The sequence below is a fragment of the Nilaparvata lugens genome, chromosome 11, assembly GCF_014356525.2.
Source record: "Nilaparvata lugens isolate BPH chromosome 11, ASM1435652v1, whole genome shotgun sequence".
NCBI lineage: Eukaryota > Metazoa > Arthropoda > Insecta > Hemiptera > Delphacidae > Nilaparvata > Nilaparvata lugens.
The window spans coordinates 22852670-22875015 of NC_052514.1; the positions used below are offsets into that span (position 1 = coordinate 22852670).

General features: G+C 29.9%; 1 protein-coding gene across 1 annotated transcript; it reads left to right on the top strand.

Moving 5' to 3' along the window:
• LOC111056120 (SH3 domain-binding glutamic acid-rich protein homolog) lies at nt 1–21007 on the top strand. The gene is made up of 6 exons (XM_022343443.2): nt 1–215; nt 1643–1825; nt 5412–5516; nt 7048–7082; nt 13385–13442; nt 16036–21007. The coding sequence occupies exons 1-6, from the start codon at nt 171–173 to the stop codon at nt 16192–16194; spliced, it is 585 nt and encodes a 194-aa protein (XP_022199135.1). The 5' UTR covers nt 1–170; the 3' UTR covers nt 16195–21007.
• The last annotated feature ends 1339 nt before the right edge of the window (nt 21008–22346 follow it).

Here is a 22346-nt window from a genome sequence, read left to right on the forward strand (position 1 = left end):
GGCATTGGATTTGCTTGGGTGCAAGCAAGAGCGAGCTTCTATTTATTTGCTTTGTTTGCATTTGCAACAGCTTGTAATTCTATGTGCGTGTAGATACGTCTCTATCAGCCAAATAAAAATAGTTTTACCTCGGAGTTTAAATTTTGCTAAACGCTAGTGATAGTTCAACAATGGTGGTGAAAGTGTACATCTCCGGCATTTCGGGGAACAAGGAGGTAACTCTCAACTTTAGTAATTTTTATAGTTTTGAAATTAGAAGGAACTACCCGAATATGTTAACCTTGCAGTGTGTATAGAGATGAGTCAACCATGAAGCTTGACTAATTGCCTGTCTGGCTCTATCTATTACCGTATTTTTGTAAATTGTAACCCGGAAGTAAAAAAGTACAATCCTTTCCCTTGAAACTTTGGTTTTTGTTTCAGTTCGTTTTTTATGAATCTAAGTTTAGACATGAGCTTGACTTCTAATTTAGAATTGTGCTTTTTTACAACGCTACGAAAAAAACGTTAATAAACTCCATCGGTTTTATTTTATAGAAAAAAATATCATTAGGCTACCGGAATTTGACAGCATTACAAAAATTTTGGATAGGCTAGCTTATAAATTGAGCACTTGAAAACAAGTTATTTTTATATAATAAACTACTAGGACTCATTTGTGTACAAAATTCAAGTTGGAAACGTTATTTAAATTTCAAGATCCTGTGTTATTTTTGCAGTAATTGTACCTTATCATTCAGTTTATTTGACAGCAATAACTTTGAAAGTTAAAATAAGATTTGCATTGACGCTATCTTAAAAAAATCATAAGGCTAGTTACCTACAATTTCCAAATAAATTGAATGTTTGTTTAAAAATATAGTTTACCTGGCTTCTTCTAAAGTATTCACTTGAAAAAGCTATGAACTTTTAACTCCGATGTTTTCACTAACTTGAAATTTTCAAAATTACTTGTCTGTAAAGAATAGATTTGATAAGTAACCGGCTAGATAAGTTTGAAGCTCAGTCCCATAACTTAGCGTACAGTATTTTAATATCCTGTTCGTTTCATTTGATTCCTATTTTTAATAGCCTATTGCAAGAACCTAACCTACAATTTTTGATGACCTATCATCCAAATATCCAATTTTGGTTTTAAAATGAATAATTATTTTTCATCAGACTTCCTGAAGGCCTAGAAGTGTGCTATAGGCTATTTCATAGAGTTTTTAAATCTCTTGTGTGTTGGCAGTATTGTAGCCTAAGTTATAGTTTACTTAATATCATGCTTCAGTTCTGGTCAAGTACAAAATAATTAAAGATACAATTCTTCTTGTTGTAAAATAATAACATATATCTAACTTGCTTCAGTTCTGATAAAAATAACAAAGGCCTACATAATATCATTTTTTTAATGTATCATTTACTATAATGCTCAAGATAAGAATTATACCTATTGTATAAAAATTTCTATGGACCAAAAGAAAAAACAATCAGTTCTTCTTAATATTTAGAAGCGATAGTTCTAAACCTGAAGTATTAACTTGGTAGTTTAATTGCTCTACAGTATTGGTATTGATACTGGAAACTTTATAACTTATCCTAACTTAATTGGAAGTAGCCTAATACTATTTCAATTCAAAACTTCTTTTTTGTTTTTTAGGTGAAAAAGCGACAGCAGAGGGTCCTAATGATTCTAGACAGTAAAAACATAGGTTACACGACACTTGATATCACAGAACCAGGAAAAGAGAGTGATAAGGAGTACATGCAACAGAACAGCAAAGCTAAAGATTCAAAGTATCCGCTTCCTCCTCAGATTTTCAATGATGATGATTACTGCGGAGTGAGTAACCAGCTTTTCATTTTATGCTCTCAATAGTCTCAACTACTAAACAATTTGTTATATTCCAATCTACAACATAAATGTTCGTTGAAGTATAGCCTAGCCTATAATATTGTAACTTGAAGTTAAAATGGTTTTTGATTTAGTTAGTAAAAACAGTCATAAAGATGGATTCAGGATTTATTTATTTATTCAGTTGATCAAGTGATAAATTTGACATATTGTGGGACCGGACTCCCCCTATCGATGGGTGTGGATCTACTCTTGAGGAATCCCCCCCCCCACCAACATAAAGTCATACGATTTCACTTTTTTATGAGGATTTTGGTTGGTTTTTACCCGAACAATGCTCTTTTTAGATTTATTTTTTCAGTTTTTCTTTATTCTATTATATCATAAAATATCTTCCTCAGGGAACAGTATCACTGTGAAAACCCAATTGAAAATAGATATGTTAGACAATGAAATCCGATCGGCCTAACATTCTTGTATTAGTTTGACTTCTTATTATTAGTAATATCGGGGCACCGAGCTTCGCTCCGGAGTACAAAAACATAGAAGCATAAAAACATAGTTCATAATATTTATTTATTGATACACTGAACACAATTCTTTCAATTAATTGGGGAAGAACTAACAGACATAGCCCAAAACTTTTTCTTTCCCGAATTTTGATGTAAACACTATAAATATGGAAGTCCAAAAAGTAGGTTATGTTCCATACAATTTTGAATTAAAATTTTCAGTCCAAACATTTGAAAACAGAAAATTTAGAATTTTCATAAATAAAATTTAATAACAAAATAACACTCACTAATCACTTAAAACTAAAATAATGATTAGCTTTGAAAATTTTGATATAGGTACTCTAATTTAAATAAAAAAATAATGGATTTTGAAAAAATTGTAACGTTAATCATGTCAACAAATCAGAAAAGGTTGATCAAGTCGGTTTATCTATAATTGCCAGATCATATTCACTTCTCATTATCTACAGTTACTTGAAGTAACTTAGTCTTGATAGATTACTTCGGTAAAGCTCCCTCTAGAAAACATGGATAAATCTCCTACCAAAACTAAATCTATAGAGCTTTCAGTTTTGTTAAACTGATTATTAAACTTTAATTTTGGATTATGGAATTTTGATACTTTTTTTAAAATCACTATTTTCATATTTACGTATCTAAAAAAATATTTATTTATTTATAAATATATATCTATATTTATTCAATATTATTTATTTATGAATAAATTATAAATTCAAATTTAATAATTATAATCATGTTGTGTTTCATTGAATACAACACTACAATATTCAACATGGAGTTCATACTTCATTTATCAAACTACAACATCAACATCCTTATTAACTGCACGAACTTCCTTTTAGTTTCACTAGGATACTATCTACGCATTCGAGAAATAATTAAGGCTTATTACTTTAATGCACTGGTTATTGATCCCCATGTAAGGTTTCAGGTGTCCCAGAGTCCTCAAATCTAAGGTTTCATCATCCATAATTTTAAAGTAGAGTAATGAATTGGATAGGTGCATCTAGTAAGATGAATGAAAATAGGTATTTTCACCAAATACTTATAATTCTTCAGCTTGATAAGTGTTTTTCTGTTGATATGGTCCTCTTATTCATTTTTTTAATTGAAAATTCGATGAAAATAGCATTTATTTATAATAAATAGCTAATAATATGATTTATAATACAAGTTTAATCAGAAAAAATTGAGAAGATTTTCAACTTGGAAATGACCTAAGTTATGGTCGAAAGTAGTCGTTAAAATATTTTAAAGTTTTTAATAACAAAATAACACTCACTAATCACTTAAAACTAAAATAATGATTAGCTTTGAAAATTTTGATATAGGTACTCTAATTTAAATAAAAAAATAATGGATTTTGAAAAAATTGTAACGTTAATCATGTCAACAAATCAGAAAAGGTTGATCAAGTCGGTTTATCTATAATTGCCAGATCATATTCACTTCTCATTATCTACAGTTACTTGAAGTAACTTAGTCTTGATAGATTACTTCGGTAAAGCTCCCTCTAGAAAACATGGATAAATCTCCTACCAAAACTAAATCTATAGAGCTTTCAGTTTTGTTAAACTGATTATTAAACTTTAATTTTGGATTATGGAATTTTGATACTTTTTTAAAATCACTATTTTCATATTTACGTATCTAAAAAAATATTTATTTATTTATAAATATATATCTATATTTATTCAATATTATTTATTTATGAATAAATTATAAATTCAAATTTAATAATTATAATCATGTTGTGTTTCATTGAATACAAGACTACAATATTCAACATGGAGTTCATACTTCATTTATCAAACTACAACATCAACATCCTTATTAACTGCACGAACTTCCTTTTAGTTTCACTAGGATACTATCTACGCATTCGAGAAATAATTAAGGCTTAGGCTATTACTTTAATGCACTGGTTATTGATCCCCATGTAAGGTTTCAGGTGTCCCAGAGTCCTCAAATCTAAGGTTTCATCATCCATAATTTTAAAGTAGAGTAATGAATTGGATAGGTGCATCTAGTAAGATGAATGAAAATAGGTATTTTCACCAAATACTTATAATTCTTCAGCTTGATAAGTGTTTTTCTGTTGATATGGTCCTCTTATTCATTTTTTTAATTGAAAATTCGATGAAAATAGCATTTATTTATAATAAATAGCTAATAATATGATTTATAATACAAGTTTAATCAGAAAAAATTGAGAAGATTTTCAACTTGGAAATGACCTAAGTTATGGTCGAAAGTAGTCGTTAAAATATTTTAAAGTTTTTAATAATAAAGGGTACTACAAGTTTTTATATTGTTTTTATTAGGTTTAATCAGGTTTGTTAGTCTAGTCTAGAATAGGTAGAATAGTTTTTATTGATCAACAAATATATAAATATACCTACATGGATCTCGTCAAGTAAATATAAGATAAAATAAAACAAACATCAGATAACATGAAAACAGCATAAGACATAACAGGACATAAGATAACACAGAAGAACATTGGCATATCAAGACTAGATTACAAATTGACTCATTATAAGGTCTCAAATTCGCTGTCAAGGTATTCCTAGGTATATACCTAAACTCTAAGGTATAGAACACCCCAGTTTTTAATATCTCCTTCACCTTTTTCTTTGGAAGGTATATATTTTAGGAAGGTTTCTAATTACGGAGGGCAATTTATTGAAAAGTACTAACTGTTGATATCTATGGCTCTTTTAGGATTTGTGCAATTTTATGGCGGGCTTTAACAAATCGAACTTTTCCCTAGGGTCATGCTCATGCTCATGAGATTCATGTTGTTTAATAAAATATTTTTAATTTTCTATAATAAAAACCACATTGCTGAAAATGTACATACTAGCCAGGATCATAATGCCCAATCGTTTAAAAGTTTCTCTGCCTGATTTCTTGAATTTAAGTCCCCCCATGTCTTTTAATATAGTCATAGGTAAATTCTGTTTGGAAGGCAATAAATTAACAATGCATAATTGATATTATGCATAGATTTAGAGTTCAATTTGTTTGTCCTTTAGGATTATGATGAATTCGATTTGGCGAATGAAAACGACGAACTTGAAAAGTTTCTCCGTATTCCTGTGCAAAATGGACATCTAAATGGAACCACATCCAGCCGAGAGGTGAGCTCCATAATTATCATTCAATTACATCTAAAGCAATAGATATCATTAAAACAGGATATGTGATTATACTGATCTTAGTTTAAATTTTGAATTGCAGCAATTTTGAATGAATCCTTGTTGTATGTTCCCATCATTGTTAGTTATGTATATATATCAATATAGTCAATTTATTTACATAAATGCTATGTGTATCCCATATCGCCAATAAATGAATCGTTTTAGATCCGAATTAAAAGTTTACTCTTAAGCTCAATACATACATAAAAACCCATTTAAGGTTACGGTAATTGTCAGTGCATATAGATACCATTGAATTCCAAAATACCTTTACATTTAATGCTGTTCAGCCTCAGATAAAATTATAGTAAAGCTCTCTAGATTTTTCTTATTGAAATAATGGCGAATACTGAACTAAATTCTGTTAGATCTTCCATTTCCGATGTAACAAATATTCCAAATTTATGTTGAAGATTATTTACACTATTGCGTATTTTTATGTATTTCATAATGCTCTCCTAGAAACAACATCTTAATATTATGGATTGAGTTAATGATTAAATTGCAATTGAGTAATGGCTGAAACAATTAGTTTGCAGAAAAAAAGCGTTGAGAAAAAATCCTTCACATCAAAGAGAAAGTGAATAATTTTATTCTTGATATAGGCTATTTGCTTTTTCTCAATCGACAAACGACAAATATTACTTGTGTGGATATTTTATTGTTGATTATTCCTTTTCCTGTGTCCTTCTCCTTTTCGTGGAGATTTTATTGTTGATAATTCCATTTCCTTTGTCTCAACTATTTTCCTTTTAAATATTGATGAATGTAACCTCTCACGTTTGGCTGCTATCACCTTATCTCGGTTTAAGCCTACAGCAATAGGAAATTTCGTCATAATTTCATCCGGCCTTCTTATAGGCCTACCTATGGAACCTTGATATAGTACATACCACCATAGAGAAAATATAACATAAGAAGATATCCCAGGGTATAGGTTAAACTCAAGACGATTAATGTCGACTACTGTCTATTATTACCTTTTTGGCCGGGTGAGAGTGTAAGAACGGAATTGTATGAAAGACTACCAGCGTCATATAGCTTCACAAAAAATAACTACTAGGACTATCGGCTTCAGTTAACATTGAAAAATGGAACATAAACGTCCATATGCTATATTTTGCCATGTGTATATTCTTGTGCTATCTTTACTCCATGATACCACGTAATAGTAAATTTTATGAGCGGGCTCTTGAGATGTAAGCTACTATATCGAGGTTCCACGGTAAAGGATATGATTTCTATCTTTAATAATAATGTACGTCAAGTCACTTTATGCTTTTGAGTGATTTAAGAAAAGTAATATTGATCAATTCAATATACAGTACTAATAAAGAAACAAAACAAATAAATTAATTATGCAATTATTGACTCTTCACTTAACTACTATGATGTTCTTTGAACTATTTTTTATCAGTAGCCTAATGAATAATTGAACTATACTAATGATGAATTCTCGATATTTTTCCAGGGATCAACAGAGGGTGACCAACAAGTACCTCAAAGGTAGGGAGGATTTGAATTATTAGTGAAATTTATTTATTATTTATTTCATTTTTTGTGAAATAATATTCTTTTTGTCTTCCAGCTAAGATCATATTATAATATAATCATGTCACGACTGCTTTCTCTGGAGAGGTAGTCTTATAAAATATGTTCCTCATCTCAGTTAATTTGCATTCATTTTCGCATAGATGCATGCTAAAACAGATTCTAGCGCTCCAATTAATTGCTTATATAGTCTCTGACGAAAAATATCAATATCATAAGAATTAAGTTATATAGTTGAAGCGAATATCATATCTTTAAGAAATCCTTTTTGAAAAGCAAACTCTACAGTAAGTTAAGTGAGATTGAAAGTCATTGATGTGTAACTCCATCTCATGTTAATGTTGGGCTTCTTATGTTGTTTTTCAACCATCAATAATTCACTCTTTATATGATACTCAGTTGTAAAAGATTATTGTGGCAAAAATATTTCCCTCATGGATTCTACTATTTTATATTATTGGATTGATTTCTCCAATCACCGTTTATTTTGAAAATGTCCATCTAAAAATACTGTCAAATAGAATTCCTCTCCACATCCCCTTATGAAGATGAGATGCAGATATTCTGAGAGAATAATGCTCTTATTCAGTACTCGGTTTAAGTATTCAGCAATTCAGAATTTTTATTTGAATGCTAGGCCTATGTTCAGTTTTTATACAGTTGAAAACTTCTTTCAAAAATTTATTCCAACAATGCCTAGTGTAGCATGGAGTTACAAGCTTATACGATAATAGAATTATTAGTAATATAATAGATAACAATCTTCGAAAAAACATTTCATTCTATATTATAATTTCGGTATTATTTATCTAGCTATTTCCTCCTGCTTTGTTACTTTTGTTTGCTTAATTAAAGCTTTGCTGGCATGGTACTGGCATTTTATTGAATATGTGATATTTGAATTTTGAGAATTTTTGTGGAATTTTGAGAGGTTATTTTTGTCTTATTTGGAAGATAACTTGCACTTTGTACTCGTATTTTTGTACAATTCTCAGATCCAGAGTATCATAAATTGGCAGTAAAAAATTGTTGGCATGCGCTTATGCTATTGGCTAAATTTGAAAAATTATAATTCTCAAAATAATTAACATGAGTCAGTCTTTGTGAGATTACTTGAGTCTTCCGAGTGTCGAAATATTGAGTGAAAATATGCTTTTAACATTTATGGTACCTATTTTTGTCAGTTCTCAATATTATAATGAATATTGATGAAGTAGAGTACTTTACACATCATTGTATGAGACCTGTGCACTTGACAAGAATCGTTTAGTTTCAAGAAAAAGTATTTTTCCAATAGAAGTATTCAATTTAATAAGTTTGAAAAAAAATTAAATGCAATTACAAAAATTACAAATCATTCCATCGTTTGAATTGATCTCATTTTAAAATTAATTGAAATTATTTATTATTATCTACTTGAAAATTCAAACAAGTAGACAAGGTACATAAATTGTCTTTTTTACTTTAAGCCTACTTTTAAATATAAATTAAATGCCCTTTCTAGAACTGTTTACTCACAAGTGAGTAAATTCTAAAAATGACACTTAGATTTATATTTCTATTTATAAGGTATATAAATTATATTAAGTGAAGCAATTGCCATTCAAATTTTGGAGGTAGCCTACGTATATTTTCAAACAAGTAGCCTACTTTTAATGCATTTCAATGGAGAATTCAAAAATTGTTTCCTTTTATATTGCCTAGAAGCTTTTTTGCTATCAAAATTTTAATATTTGTTTTGCATTTTTCGGGTTTTTAAATTTCATACACTTGCTTTTTGCTATTCTGTTGCTGCTATGCATTAAGATTTGATTTATCTTTTGCTTTTTGTCTGTTTGTTTCATGTGCATGTTGCTTCTTGATTTCTTCTGCTTTTAGATCTCTGTCAGTTCTTGTGGATAGTTCGAAAATGTCGGTTCTGGTAACGATATCGATCAATTTAAAATGATACCTTGGTCGAAAGAGAAGTAGTATTTAGCTTATGTTATGTATTTAACAGGACTTGGTTTCAGTAGCATGTAAGTTAATCACTATTGGTCAGATTGGACTTCCATCATGCCTGCCATTTTATTATTAAACTTGGCTATTCAGTTCAATTCTACCACTCCATGCCCCTAGATGGGATAGAATTCATCCCTAGTTAGACTCTTAGATTAGTTGTTGATGAATTTCAATAGACATTAGCTCCACTAAAAATCCCTAGATTAGACCGTCTCTAAATTAGTTAGTAAATTTTCCCTTAAATTTAACAAGATTACAATCTCTAAATTAGTTAGTAAATTTTCCCTTAAATTTAACAAGATTACAATCAATTCATTAATTCACTAATTAATTTCAAAGCTCAATGTATTTATTTATTAAAAACGTTATAATGCAATTTTATCTTATAATCAGTTTTGGTATTTCAGATTCTAAGTAGTCGCTACAAGTTTTCTCACTTTATTTTGAATGCAGGATCTTCTTTTCTGAAATAAATCAAGATTGAATTCTCTGTTCTCATGTTAGAGAAATCAAACAAGATTATTTTATAGAATGGTAGATTTAACGTAGTATTTACAATCGTGTGTTCTAGGCCTGAATTGTTTTTCTGTTGTGAAGTAACAGTATCGATTCTTGATTATCTTCCAATTTTATATCAGATCAGACCTATTTCTGATCATCGTCTGCACTTCAGATTCGCCATCTCTTCTCTCTCTTTTTAATTCGTAGATTCTTTTTATTTTTTGTTTGATCTCTCATGTCTGACTTTATCATTCACCCGTTAGATTAATGTGAGTTTAGCTCTTATGATAATGTCTCGAGACATTATCCCACACTCCAATTGCTAATAAACAGATTGGAAATCATTGATGATAAAAAATATCCAATACAAATTTTACTGAATTATGTAGGCTGTAAAAGTAAAATTTGAGTTCTTGGAATTTCATATGTACCTAGAAAACATACCAGAACTGCTGCACAATTATATACAGAGTTAGTCTCTGTATATGTCTCTGTCTCTGGCTCGTATGGGAACGACACCCTTCAATAAGTTGAATGCTGTTGTAGATATAATACTGTAACTTTCAGGATAAGTTATTGGTCAAATACTCTACCTTTTGACATACAACTGAATTTCAACCCCTCATAAGGGGGTGACTTAGGGGTTGTAACTCGAATATTTTAAATGTAAAAACCCATTGTGTGGTACATCATTTTAAAGGCCTTTTTAAAACAAAGATGATGGCATCGATAAAAATGTTCTATGAAACTTTTGTCCAAAATGGCGGCTTATTGAAGTTTTAGTTTTTAAAGAAATTAGAGGTTGTAACTAAGATATTTTGAATGTAAACACCCATTGTGTAATACATCATTTTGAAGGCCTTTCCAAAACGAGAAAGATGACATCAATAAAAATGTTCTATGATACTTTTATCCAAAATGGCGGCTGATTGAACTTTATCAATTATTTCTTTAAAATCAACCGCCGTTTTGGATAAAAATATCATAGAACATTTTCTTTGATGCCATATTTCTCGTTCTGAATAGACCTTTAAAATTATGTATCATACAATGGGTGTTTACATTCAAAATATTTGAGTTACAACTAAAACTTCAATCAGCCGCCATTTTGGACACAAGTATCATAGAACATTTTTATCGATGCAATCTCTCTTGTTTTAAAAAGGCCTTTAAAATTATGTACCACACAACGTTTGTTTACATTTAAAATATTCGAGTTACAACCCTAAGTCACCCCTTTATAAGTGGTTCAAAATCAGCTGTGCGTCTAAAGGTAGAGTATTCGACCAATAACTTATCCTGAAAGTTACAGTATTATCTACAACAGTCACCAACTTATTGAGGGGTTCTCATACATATGATTCACTCTGTATGTCCCTCCTCTAGATTACTATGAATAAATTGAGCTTTTTTACAATCGTAGTGAGTAGGAATTAGTCGTAATTAATATCAATTACATTATTGAATTACCCACTAATTTTCGGAAATCTCGAACCATAACCATCATTATTCTACTCTTGATAGTTGAGATAGTGTTAGTGTAACCTTTGTTTCAAACTTGCTAGTTTTAATTCCAGTTAGCAAATTTTAATTAGTTTAAAAATGTTATAAAACTATGAAACAATTCGCTCTTTTGTTAGAATAATCGATTTGATAGAGTTGTGGTAATTATAACGTCTACTGTAATATATTAGTTACTAAAAATAAGGAGTTTTCTTATAAATTAGCTTCACTTTTCAGGTTTTATTCACGTTTACAGCTTTTCTAGATTAGCCTTACTTTCTTCGGCTTCACTTCCTAGGTTATTTTGATGAATATTTTATTTATGCGTTAATGCATTCTGCCTTTCTTCACGGAAAAATATGAATATTTTTAATTACTTATCTATATTTTATCATTACTTCTTATCCAGGATTTGTTGCTTCTTTGTTTCTATGTATTTTAAAACTTTTAATGTTCTTTTCAACTCAATATTCTACTTAACTTTCTAATTTAGCTTCATCTCAATTATTCCAACCATAATATTATGCTCATGTACTATTATATGCAATTCATCAGCCTAAACAAAAATAAAAAATAAAATGATGTTAATGCCGATAGTAATGGTAAAAAATGCCACTAATTCAACATCATAGTGAATTCAATCCATCTCTCAAACCAATACAGAAACAAAAACAATATGAAAAAATTACCAATCAATCAAGTAATCATGAAACTCTGTCCAATAAAGTGCTGATGGAAAGAAAGAGGGAAAATACCTTGCCAACTATGGTTTTCATGTAATGAGCAAGTAACTTACTAATTATCTCTCAAACCTCAGCTTCCAAGCTCTTGCATTCGACTTTCAAGCTCTTGCATTAATATTACTGATTATAATAAATTAACAATTATGATGTCTATTGTTTTTTAGATTATCTTTGATAACAATTCTTTAAAGTTCTATAGAATAAAGTTTTGGCCCAGATGACACCAAGTATGGAGAGAAAGTGCACTGTTTTTTCGTTTTTGAATGCAGCATTTCCATTTGTACACAAACCAAGCTCTACTATCCAAACATTCAACAAGTTGTATAATGTGCGTTCAATATTGATTCATATGCATTGTGATTCGATGCGAGTTGTGTTAGTGCAATAAATTTGATATATGCGATATTTATTCAATAATAAATTAACGAGAGAATAACGGCAAAATAAACGATGTGTCTGCCTGGCTTTACGCCAGACGCTGAGCATGGCATTCACACTCACACAATAATGGACTCATCAATACGGCCAAGAACCGTTCAAAATGTGATGAAACAGAGTCACGATTTTTGTTCTTGTGCCATTTTCCACTTCCGTCTCTTTCTCTCTTTATCTTATTCCTATTTGCTTTCTTGCTTTTCAATCATTTTCAAGTGCTAGAGCGTATTTTCTACTACGTACATGACGAATTGAGAATAGTTGCCCTAATTAACGAGGAGGATATTTCACTCACTCTCGGTTTTGCTCTCAAATTAGGTGTTAGGGACGGGAAAACTGGGAAAATCCATTAATAGTTGTCCCATTTGGCTAGGTGGTATGTTTCGGGGTGAATGTATCTTCTAAGCTATCAATGATCGATTCAGGAAATAACTTATCTCAATCCGTTAGTGGTACTACTGTACTTCTATTTATTTTTTCAAGTCAACCGCTTTCACTGATCAGATTTGAACACAGCTAGTTGAAAATAGAAATTGAAAGGGAAAACGCTAACTTAAAAATTGGCTTCAATTGATCGAGGGTTGATGAATGAAGTATTCATGATTCCAATTTAATTCAGTAATTTCTCATATTTAGAAGCACTCACATACTTTTCTATTGCAACCTTCTATTTCATCTCAATATGTAGTCATTATATAAATTCGAACTCTACTCACTTCCAGAGAACTCTTCTCTCTTCATGAAATTAATATTATTGTAATAAGTTACTTTGATATAAATATTTTCCCCTCTTATTAGCTTCTAATAGTTGGAAGATAGTTGAATATTAGTTTCTGATAACACACATTTATTACTCATAGATGCTTTTTATAGTTATACTTATTGTCATAGATACTTCTTATAGTTGGAAGATAGTTAAATATTAGTTTCTGATAACACGTATCTATTACTCATTCTCCACTTAGAAATAATGCCTACTCAGAGTTCATGTATTATGCAGACAAATTCTCATTAGTGTTTTAAAACTTCAAGGTTTGTACATATTTTCATACTATTATGTGATTGGTTTTATAGTCACGAGGAATTGGGAAGAATAGACGACCAGCTACCTGAAGAAAGTACTCTGGATAAGGTACATTCAAAGAATGACCATACCAACGAATATAATGAGTTCTCTAACAATTAATCTATTACTGTTGGATTGAATTCCATCTAATTGAACAATAGACCGTTACAGCATATCGTCTGTTTTTAAGTGTTCGTTAATTTTGGTAGCGCATGCCTAATTACCTAATCAATAATAGCGAAAACAAAGTGTAGTGTAGCCCTCTGTTATGCTGTAACTAGGTTCTATTGTTCTGTTGTTAAAATCTAACGTCAATTTCTCCAAGTAACATCCTTTCTACAGCTGTGAAGAGCTACTTAGAATTAATTCATTGTAGATTATTGAAATGTATGATATGCTTGTACTAAACGCTCATTGCTGGTTTGCATCAAATTAAATCAATTTCAATCCATAATCAGCACCATGGGAATCCAAAGTTAGATTAGTAGATTCACGATAGTTGATCCCATTTGGTGCAACCTAGCATTGTATCATACATAACACAGTGATAACGTGGTATTAATAGTGCTGTAGATACTAGTTTTAATAATTATTAAATTAATAACTACATAGTACCCTTTTTTAAACTTGAAAATGACTTCAAAGCTGAAACTTGAAACATGTTGTGAGTAAAAACTTTTTATAAACGGTACTTAGATTTTTTTTTTATTAATGAGTTATTTTTTGTATATTAGAAGAATTTCATCAAAGATAATATTTTGTGAATTTTGCATGCTCTGATGTTGCAATTAGGAGAATTGATGAACGTTTCTCATGAATACATATTTTGTAAGAAAAATGTGATTTTATTGGGTCATAACAGTATTCTTATTGCTCAATCTGGACAAATTAACAACGTGTAGCCTATTATTTGTTAGGTAGACTATTTTCGATAATTATCTTTGTAATAATTATAATGTATATAATAACTTGCAAGATTCTCTTGAAAACTTGAAACTCTTAGTTTATGCAATGGGATTTCTCATTTTTGATTTTGTTTTGTAGTTTCAGAAACTTTCCTCTCGTCCCACTTTATATACTTTCTTCGTTTGATGAACATTTCGAGCATTGAACATGCAACCTACTAAATGAATATTTACATTGTTGCTAAACTTTTGCTTGTTATGCAAAGTTCTTTATCCTATAATATCTCGTCAAACCCTGCTTCTATTCTACTTTTACTGCTTCAGTACATATCGCATTGTACTTATTCCATATTATTATTTTATATTGATGTAGTCCTTGTCAAGATGCTCCATGATATCCTCATCAAATTTCATTGCTTGAAATAAATTCTACTCAAATTTAAGATGAAAGAACAGAATGTGGAAAGTTGTGTTAGCTTGTAAACACAAAAATTTTCATCTCCCTTGCCAAGATTTGATTGCCAAAAATTCTTCCATCTGTATTGCAGCGATATTTTCTGGCATTTGAGACATAATGTTTGTTTACTTGAGCGCCAGCTTTTTCTTCCTACTCATTCATGATTATCTCTCTTCTAAATTCACATTAAACTCTCTCATTTTCTTCTCTCTCACTTCCACCTCACATCCTCTACCTCTGATTATTATTCTAATTAATATTGATTGTTCAATTTCGTTCTTTTAGACTGATTTACGATTTAATTGCATTTAAACGTATACTCACTAGAAAACTAATTGTACTAATTGTATTGTCATTGCAGTCATGAATTTGCACAGTTTGTATAGATTGCTCTGGAAATTTAATTTTGTAAATAATTTTTGGATTCACCATCATAATCCTGCAGATTATTTTTGGCTAGTAACTAGAAATATAGATTTATATCATTCACTTTAAAGGGCCAGAGAAATTTGATAAAAAAATTTAGGTTTGATTCAATACATCTTGAGGTTAATCCTTGAAGAAATTTTCAATAATGGGAGTACTTTGTAAAAAAAAGATTCATTTATTTATGGAAACACACTCTTTTGAAAAGTGGTAATCTACGGGTAATAAGGGTGTGGCACACAGAGCGGTCAGCGGTCACAGCTGTCTTCAGATGATATAGATGTCCATATTTATGTAAGTCATAATAATTGTATATCTATATCCTTTCAAGACCGCTGGAACTCAGAACGGTCGACCTTTCTCTGTCTGCACACACCCTAAAACGTTTTTAGATTAATTTTAAATTTTGTTTCTTTCTAATAATAGTATCAAGAAAAATTTTAACTTTGAAAATGAGAATAGATATTTAGCTAGTTGAGGTGCAATAGGAGCTCAGCTTGTTCTCGTGCTCGTTCAGTGCACTCTTGAATATTAAATTTAATGAAAAAATTCTTTATTAGGCGGAGTTAGGCTCTCTACTAAAGTTAGGACTTTAAAGTTCTCTCTACCACTTCACAAATATGACATTTTGTGTCAACAATATGATGTTATAATTCTTATGCTAGGTTTCACCAATTATGATTAATTTCAATTCGGGATCATCTGTTCTGCTGATTCTGATATTCTGGTTGGTGCAACTCAACCTCTATGAAAATTAGGAATTAACCTGGTAGAATGTTCTGTGTTCGTAAGTGCTTCGTATTATGGTTTAGAGATATTTGTGAATAAAAATTTTACTATTTACTAACAATTGCGTGTACTGTTTGCACAGTTTGGGGTCGCAGTAGAAGATGACTACAAAATGGAAGAAGACACAAAACCAGCGGAAGAAGGTGATGGCGAACAAGAAGAAAGTGGCAGAGAAGAAGAAAAAGAAGAAGAACTGGATGAAAAGGAAAACGACTCCGATGAACTTGAAGGGGAGGAATAACTTAGATATAAGCGTTCTTTCATCCGAATTTCATTCTCAAGGTTTTCTTTTCGGTTTCATCCATACTTTATACTTTCTTATCTAAGAGAACTGATCTATTTTTTTTCTAAAACCTCCTCATGAACTATGTCTAGCGGAAAGACAACACTGCCTCTCGAGAGTAATAACCTAAATAATGAACCATTTGAAACCTTGACGGCTATCTGGATCCGATATACGATTTTGCAACTATCCCAAACATCTCCATCAATTGAAGTTCATTGCTTGAAATCAATTCGGAGTTGAATTCAGTTTGAACAAATCTCACTAACTGTCTACCGAGGTAATACTTTCCCTTGAAAATAAGTAATTTTTAGTCTTCACACACTTACCAAAGGCATTTCAACAATTTATTGGTAATCGCTCCTCCTCCTGAACGTTAAGTATTGTTGTATATTAATTACAACGTCAAGTAGTAATATTTTTCACTATTCTATAACAGTAAAATGAAACTCAATATTGACATTGATATTTTCAGAGGTACTAGGTATCTCAGACAATACCGTACATTATTCATAAAATTTTCTGTCAATCTTGAAACTGATGTGATATCGTCATTATCATAATTTCCAATTAAGTATGTTCATGACTGCAGTGGATTTTCTTCGATTAACTTCTATACCTGTTTCCAATCCACTCCAGTTTTCCACTGCACAATCTTTATGTGGTTATGCATGTCCAATCATTAAATTTGTTGAGCCTAAATGTGCTTAATTGCACTCAAAAAGTCTTATTTCCAAAACATGCTTGTCAATTTCATTGCATAATCACTATTCCCCATATTAAAATCAATTGACACTGAATGATAAGTAATTCCTTAAAGTCTTATCAAACTTTCCATGTCTTGTTATTGTTTTGTTTAAAAAAAAAACAATTAAAAACTTCCAGTAGTTGTGAAAATTTTTAATAGTAGCTATGCTACAATAGGATACTTATCCAACGTTTCTGTCTAGAACAGGTATATTAATAATAATTAATTGTTGTGGAAATCAATTTGATTGATTGATCTGAACAAAGTGTATTAATGATAGGAAATGAACTTTTATCACTGTTGAAATCAGGATAACATGAATATTTTATTACTGGATGTAATATATATATTTAATTTCATCTAGCAGGCAAACTAGTATTTTATATCGACGTTGGAATAATCGATGATTCATTATAGTTGCAATTTCAATATTACGTACAAGGCTACGTAGAAATATGTACAATTTTATTGTATTTTTACATATACCCACCGACCTACATGAGGTTTTAGTATGAAATAACGAAGAAATAATAATCATATTCCTTCTCACTAATTCAATTATTGCAGATGCAATAAAAATAATCATAACTATTAGTGAACTTCTCCAAGTTTATAGCCAAAGTTCACTGCTATAAAATTATGAAGATTGCCACCAACCAGAAATAAAGTAATGTCGTCATCACTAACTTTCAATCATTGCTGTAATGATTTTCAATCATTAATTTTTTTCTAATTATTATTTCAAGATCAAGTTGATCGATCAACTATATTTATTATAAGCTTAGGCTACCCGAAGCATTCTGCTTGAAATTATAACTTGAATGGTTTATTAAAATTGTTCTGGAGCCGACTCGAACATAAAATGGTGTGTTCAGTCATGGTTATATTTTTTAATATTAAATATGTAGTTGAAAATTATGAGGCTTTATCAGTGATAATGTGTGCATTTTAAAGTACCATCTATTGAGTAGTGTTTGTACGCTTAGCACTTGTTACGTTTGCCTTTTCTCGAACTATTTTATGAAAATTTTCGGTTCTATTGTGCCAAAATTTCAAAATTACTATTACTTTATAACAGTATATTCATTAGGAATAGTTGTTTTTATAATGATCTTCTGTCTTTGATAGATGAAAACCACTTATACTTGATGTTGAATTGGAGTACTTTCATTATTACATCTTAATGATTGTGTTATCAAACTTAGATACTTCCCAGTTAATTTGAAATTAGTAACACCCTATTGCTGAGAAAGTTTGAACTTGATTCAGTCTCGATTCTCAATTCCAGTGTAATTATATTGTCATATTCAGTTTATCTCATTGACATTTGAGTTGATATATTTTCTGATCTAGAATGTAAATGTTATAGCAATAATTATATTTAAAGACAACTTTAACCAATTCGTCTATTCTTCAACCTCTGTCTTCTCATGGAATTTTTTCACATTAACTAAAAGTTTTTCTGTGGAAAGTACTCCAAATTTTTCATTTTTTTTGTCAAATCGTTAATTTTTATTGAATTTTGTTTCCAATACAAATTTATACTTTGTAGTAGTTTTTTTTAATTTGAAAATGAATGTTTTTGTTTTCTTCTACTTTGTAATCATTTGAAAAATTAACATAGGTTTTGAATTTTGATTTGTAAAAAAGTTTGAATATTTTTGTCTTGTTTTATATGCTCAAATTGGTTTGCACAAATGGAAACTTAATGTTCAAGTGAAAATGATTGTCGCAAATTGATTTTTTTCAATTGGCTTTCTCCGATAATATCGAGTGAAAGAAAACTAAGATCTCCAAATATTTTTTGTATTTTTTATTTTTTTAAATTATTTTTTCTCGGTTTTGAAAAATAATACATAACATAAGCTGAATCAATATGAAGTAAGCATTTATGTCTGAATTAAACAGGTTTTTTACAACATTGTAGTTTAGGTGGTTGGAAGATTCACACATTTTTAGAGATTTCGTTTTCATATTGTTAGGGAATTTCATAAAAATAGTAGCAACATGTATTCAGTGTGAGAGGATGAATTCTGATCAAAAATTGGATGAAAAAATTTGATTGTGAAATCTCTATGAAGCTAGTCTTTGTTCTAGCTTAGTTGGCCCAATGATTAGAATTGAATTCAAATCAAACAATCAATTGTAATTGTTCATGTTCAATACAGTTGATTATATTAATTTGATTCATGTAGCAAACTTTCAAATTGAAATTTCTCTTAAATTTTCCTTCCAATTCTAAAAAATCTTTAAACCAGTCAAACCATATTAGAATAATATTCCACGACGTTTTCCAATATTTCTGTTTGAAATTTCAGATATTTTTCCGACTTTAATAAAATTCAGGGTTGTTAAACTATTAAACTATATTCATGGTTGTGAAAAACAAGTGTTTGTCATAAATTTGAATAATTATTTTTTGTTGAGTGTATCTAAACAGAATAGCTCAAAATCTGTACCAAATCGTTAGAACTCGACCATTAGAGTTTTTAATTGTCTTTTTTTCTGCATCTTATAAGTCCTAAACTCAATTTTGTTGTTTAATCATTTCAATTATATCTTGATTTCGTCCCTTATATATATCCCGAATACTTATTTATTTTATGGTGCTTCTATACTTATCTAATCAGTAGCAAATGAGAATTATATTTGATCTTAAATTTCATGATTTGAGATGAGTGTATTTTTATTTTATTCACAGAGGCAATATATTATATTCACAACTACAACAGTTTTCCTTTGAAAATAAATTATTTCTACATTGAGGAATACAGAGTACCAGCGATGTGAACAATAATTTCTAAATATTAAACCATAGTCTACTACAGATTCATCAAGAATTTCTAGTAAGCTATGATTAAACCTCAAAAGATTGATCTATTATTCTAATCATTCGAAAAAACAATACTGAATCCGAAATACTAAACAACGATACTACAGGTAATTCAAGGTTATGCATCTTTGTATTTTTATCACCTGTGAAAAACATTATTGATTAGAAAAATCGATACACAACAATGAATTTCAAAACGGAAATAAGGGTACTAGCTCTTCCTATAAAAAACTTGATAATGAATTTGATCCTCATTGTACTCTAATCTTTCGAGTTATTCAATTATTCATGCTCATTTGCCAATCAAATATCTACATTAACCCATCCCATACTCATTTACTGTTAAAATATTTCTCTATTGTATCACTTGTAAGAAATAAAATAGAAAATTGATTAAATAAATTTGAAAAATCAAGTATTTATAATGTTTATATTAGTAGAATACAATATTTTATTCTATTCAATAGGTTACAAGTACATTTTTTTAATTTTAATAATTTCATCACTTGAGCAGTTCACGCATAACTAATTCTATTGAATTTCCTATATATCTAGCTGTTTATAGTTATTACTATTGATTCTATGATGTATCGTAGATGTAAATATATAATTAATATGAGAAAAATTATTTTAATTACTTAGAATTTTATATTGTGGATAGAGCATATTAATTTATAAGTGCATAGGACAGTATATAGTTCGTTAATTTTTAAGTGCATTATTACATTATGCAAATACATTTTTATCATATTAAGGCTCAATTAGCATCATCTTCAACTAACAGATTTTATTACAGTGCTTGATGCGCTTTTGGGTATTAATATAATTTGCTTCCATACAATTAATAATTGATATACTCATATAAATATATTTAAAGTATATTCAAATTATATTTACATTACATAGTCATCTATTTACAAATATATATATTATGATTCTGTTAGAAATAAAATATTTATTCGTATTAGCTGGAAAATACTTCTCCCTATTTCTTAATTTTCTGGTTAAGCTGCAATAATTTTTGTATTATTGAAATTCTTTTTATTAATTTATCGCGAGCTCTTTCAGAATTGTTGAATATTATCCAATACGGTTTTCTTTGAAGTATTACAGTATTCGCTATGAGTTTATGATGTATTATTATTATCTCTGATAGTTAAGATTTAAAATATACACAGTAGCCTACTGGATTCAGTTTTTTATTATTTCCAATTTTTGAATCTTCCCTCTCCCCTCAAGGTGGCAAACTCCCGCAGATTTTTGCAGTAGAATGGTGCGCCAAAATTTTCCAAATGAAATAGAATGGAAGGTGGCCTCCCGCGCTGTGAATCGCCTTCTGCCGGAAAAAAGGTCATCAGTTTTCTGAACGTGTGGACCTCCCTTTACTCTTGCCGTTAACTCATCAGTGCTCGGCCTAGTATTTCTCATTCATAACATTGTCACATTTGAATCAGATTGATACTATTGAATTATTCTATTACATGTCTCACATTCTATAATTTATTGTCATGTTAATTTATAGGAAGTATTCCACATGACACGTTCACATTTTGTATGTTTTGTGTTTTTAAGCCTACTAATAATCATAAAAGTAGCAGATTATTGTGTTTACCTTCAGGCGTCATATAGTACATCACTGAATGAATAAATATATATATATATAAAAAATAATAGTTGAAATTGTCAACCTTTGGGTTGACAATTATTAAAATTTGTGGTTTTCATTATGGAAAAGTACCAAAACAAAGTGGCGGATCCAGAGACGTGATTTGGGGAGGTTGGATTTTTTTTACTGAGTATGATGTCCACATAAACTCTGACTTCTGCGTGAATGAGACAGTTATAAAACTACAGTAATGAGTTAACAGTTTCAGGTGATTTCCAAAGCAAGAGAAGCGATTCTTTCATTAAATTTCATACCGTGACGGGTTGTCCCGGAATGTGAGTGTGAGCGCTGTTATCAGGTCTGGCTACAACTGTCTACTGTTGATGGAAACAAACATTTTCAAGATGTTCGATGTTTTTGAACGGGTAGTATTATAGTCCACTAGACAGCTGATTTATGATGAATAATATTCTAAAGTCTGATTTTTACGGTACCTAATATTGGCATTCAAAGGAGACTCCTTTTCCTTTTGTATTAACCTAAATAGCAAAATTTTCTAAAACCTTGTATATACGTCGACGCGAAATTCAAAAAGGAACATACCTGTCAAATTCCATTCTGCGATTTCTTCAATAGAAAATCTATTGCTGCGTTTCGCTGTAAATGCGGAACATAAAAACATATCAACATAAAGAGAAATGCAAAACCGTCGACTTGAATCTTAAATCTCACTTCGCTCGGTCAAAAATAACGAAAAATATTGACGTTGCAAATTGTGAAGAATTTTCCAATTCAAACACAGAAACTAAGCCTATTCGATTCAACAAATTCAACTTTTTCAATATTATGACAATGATGCTTAGGCAGTGTTTCTTGCGAAACAATCTCAAGTATGACAATCATGCGTTCATTTTTTTCAAATA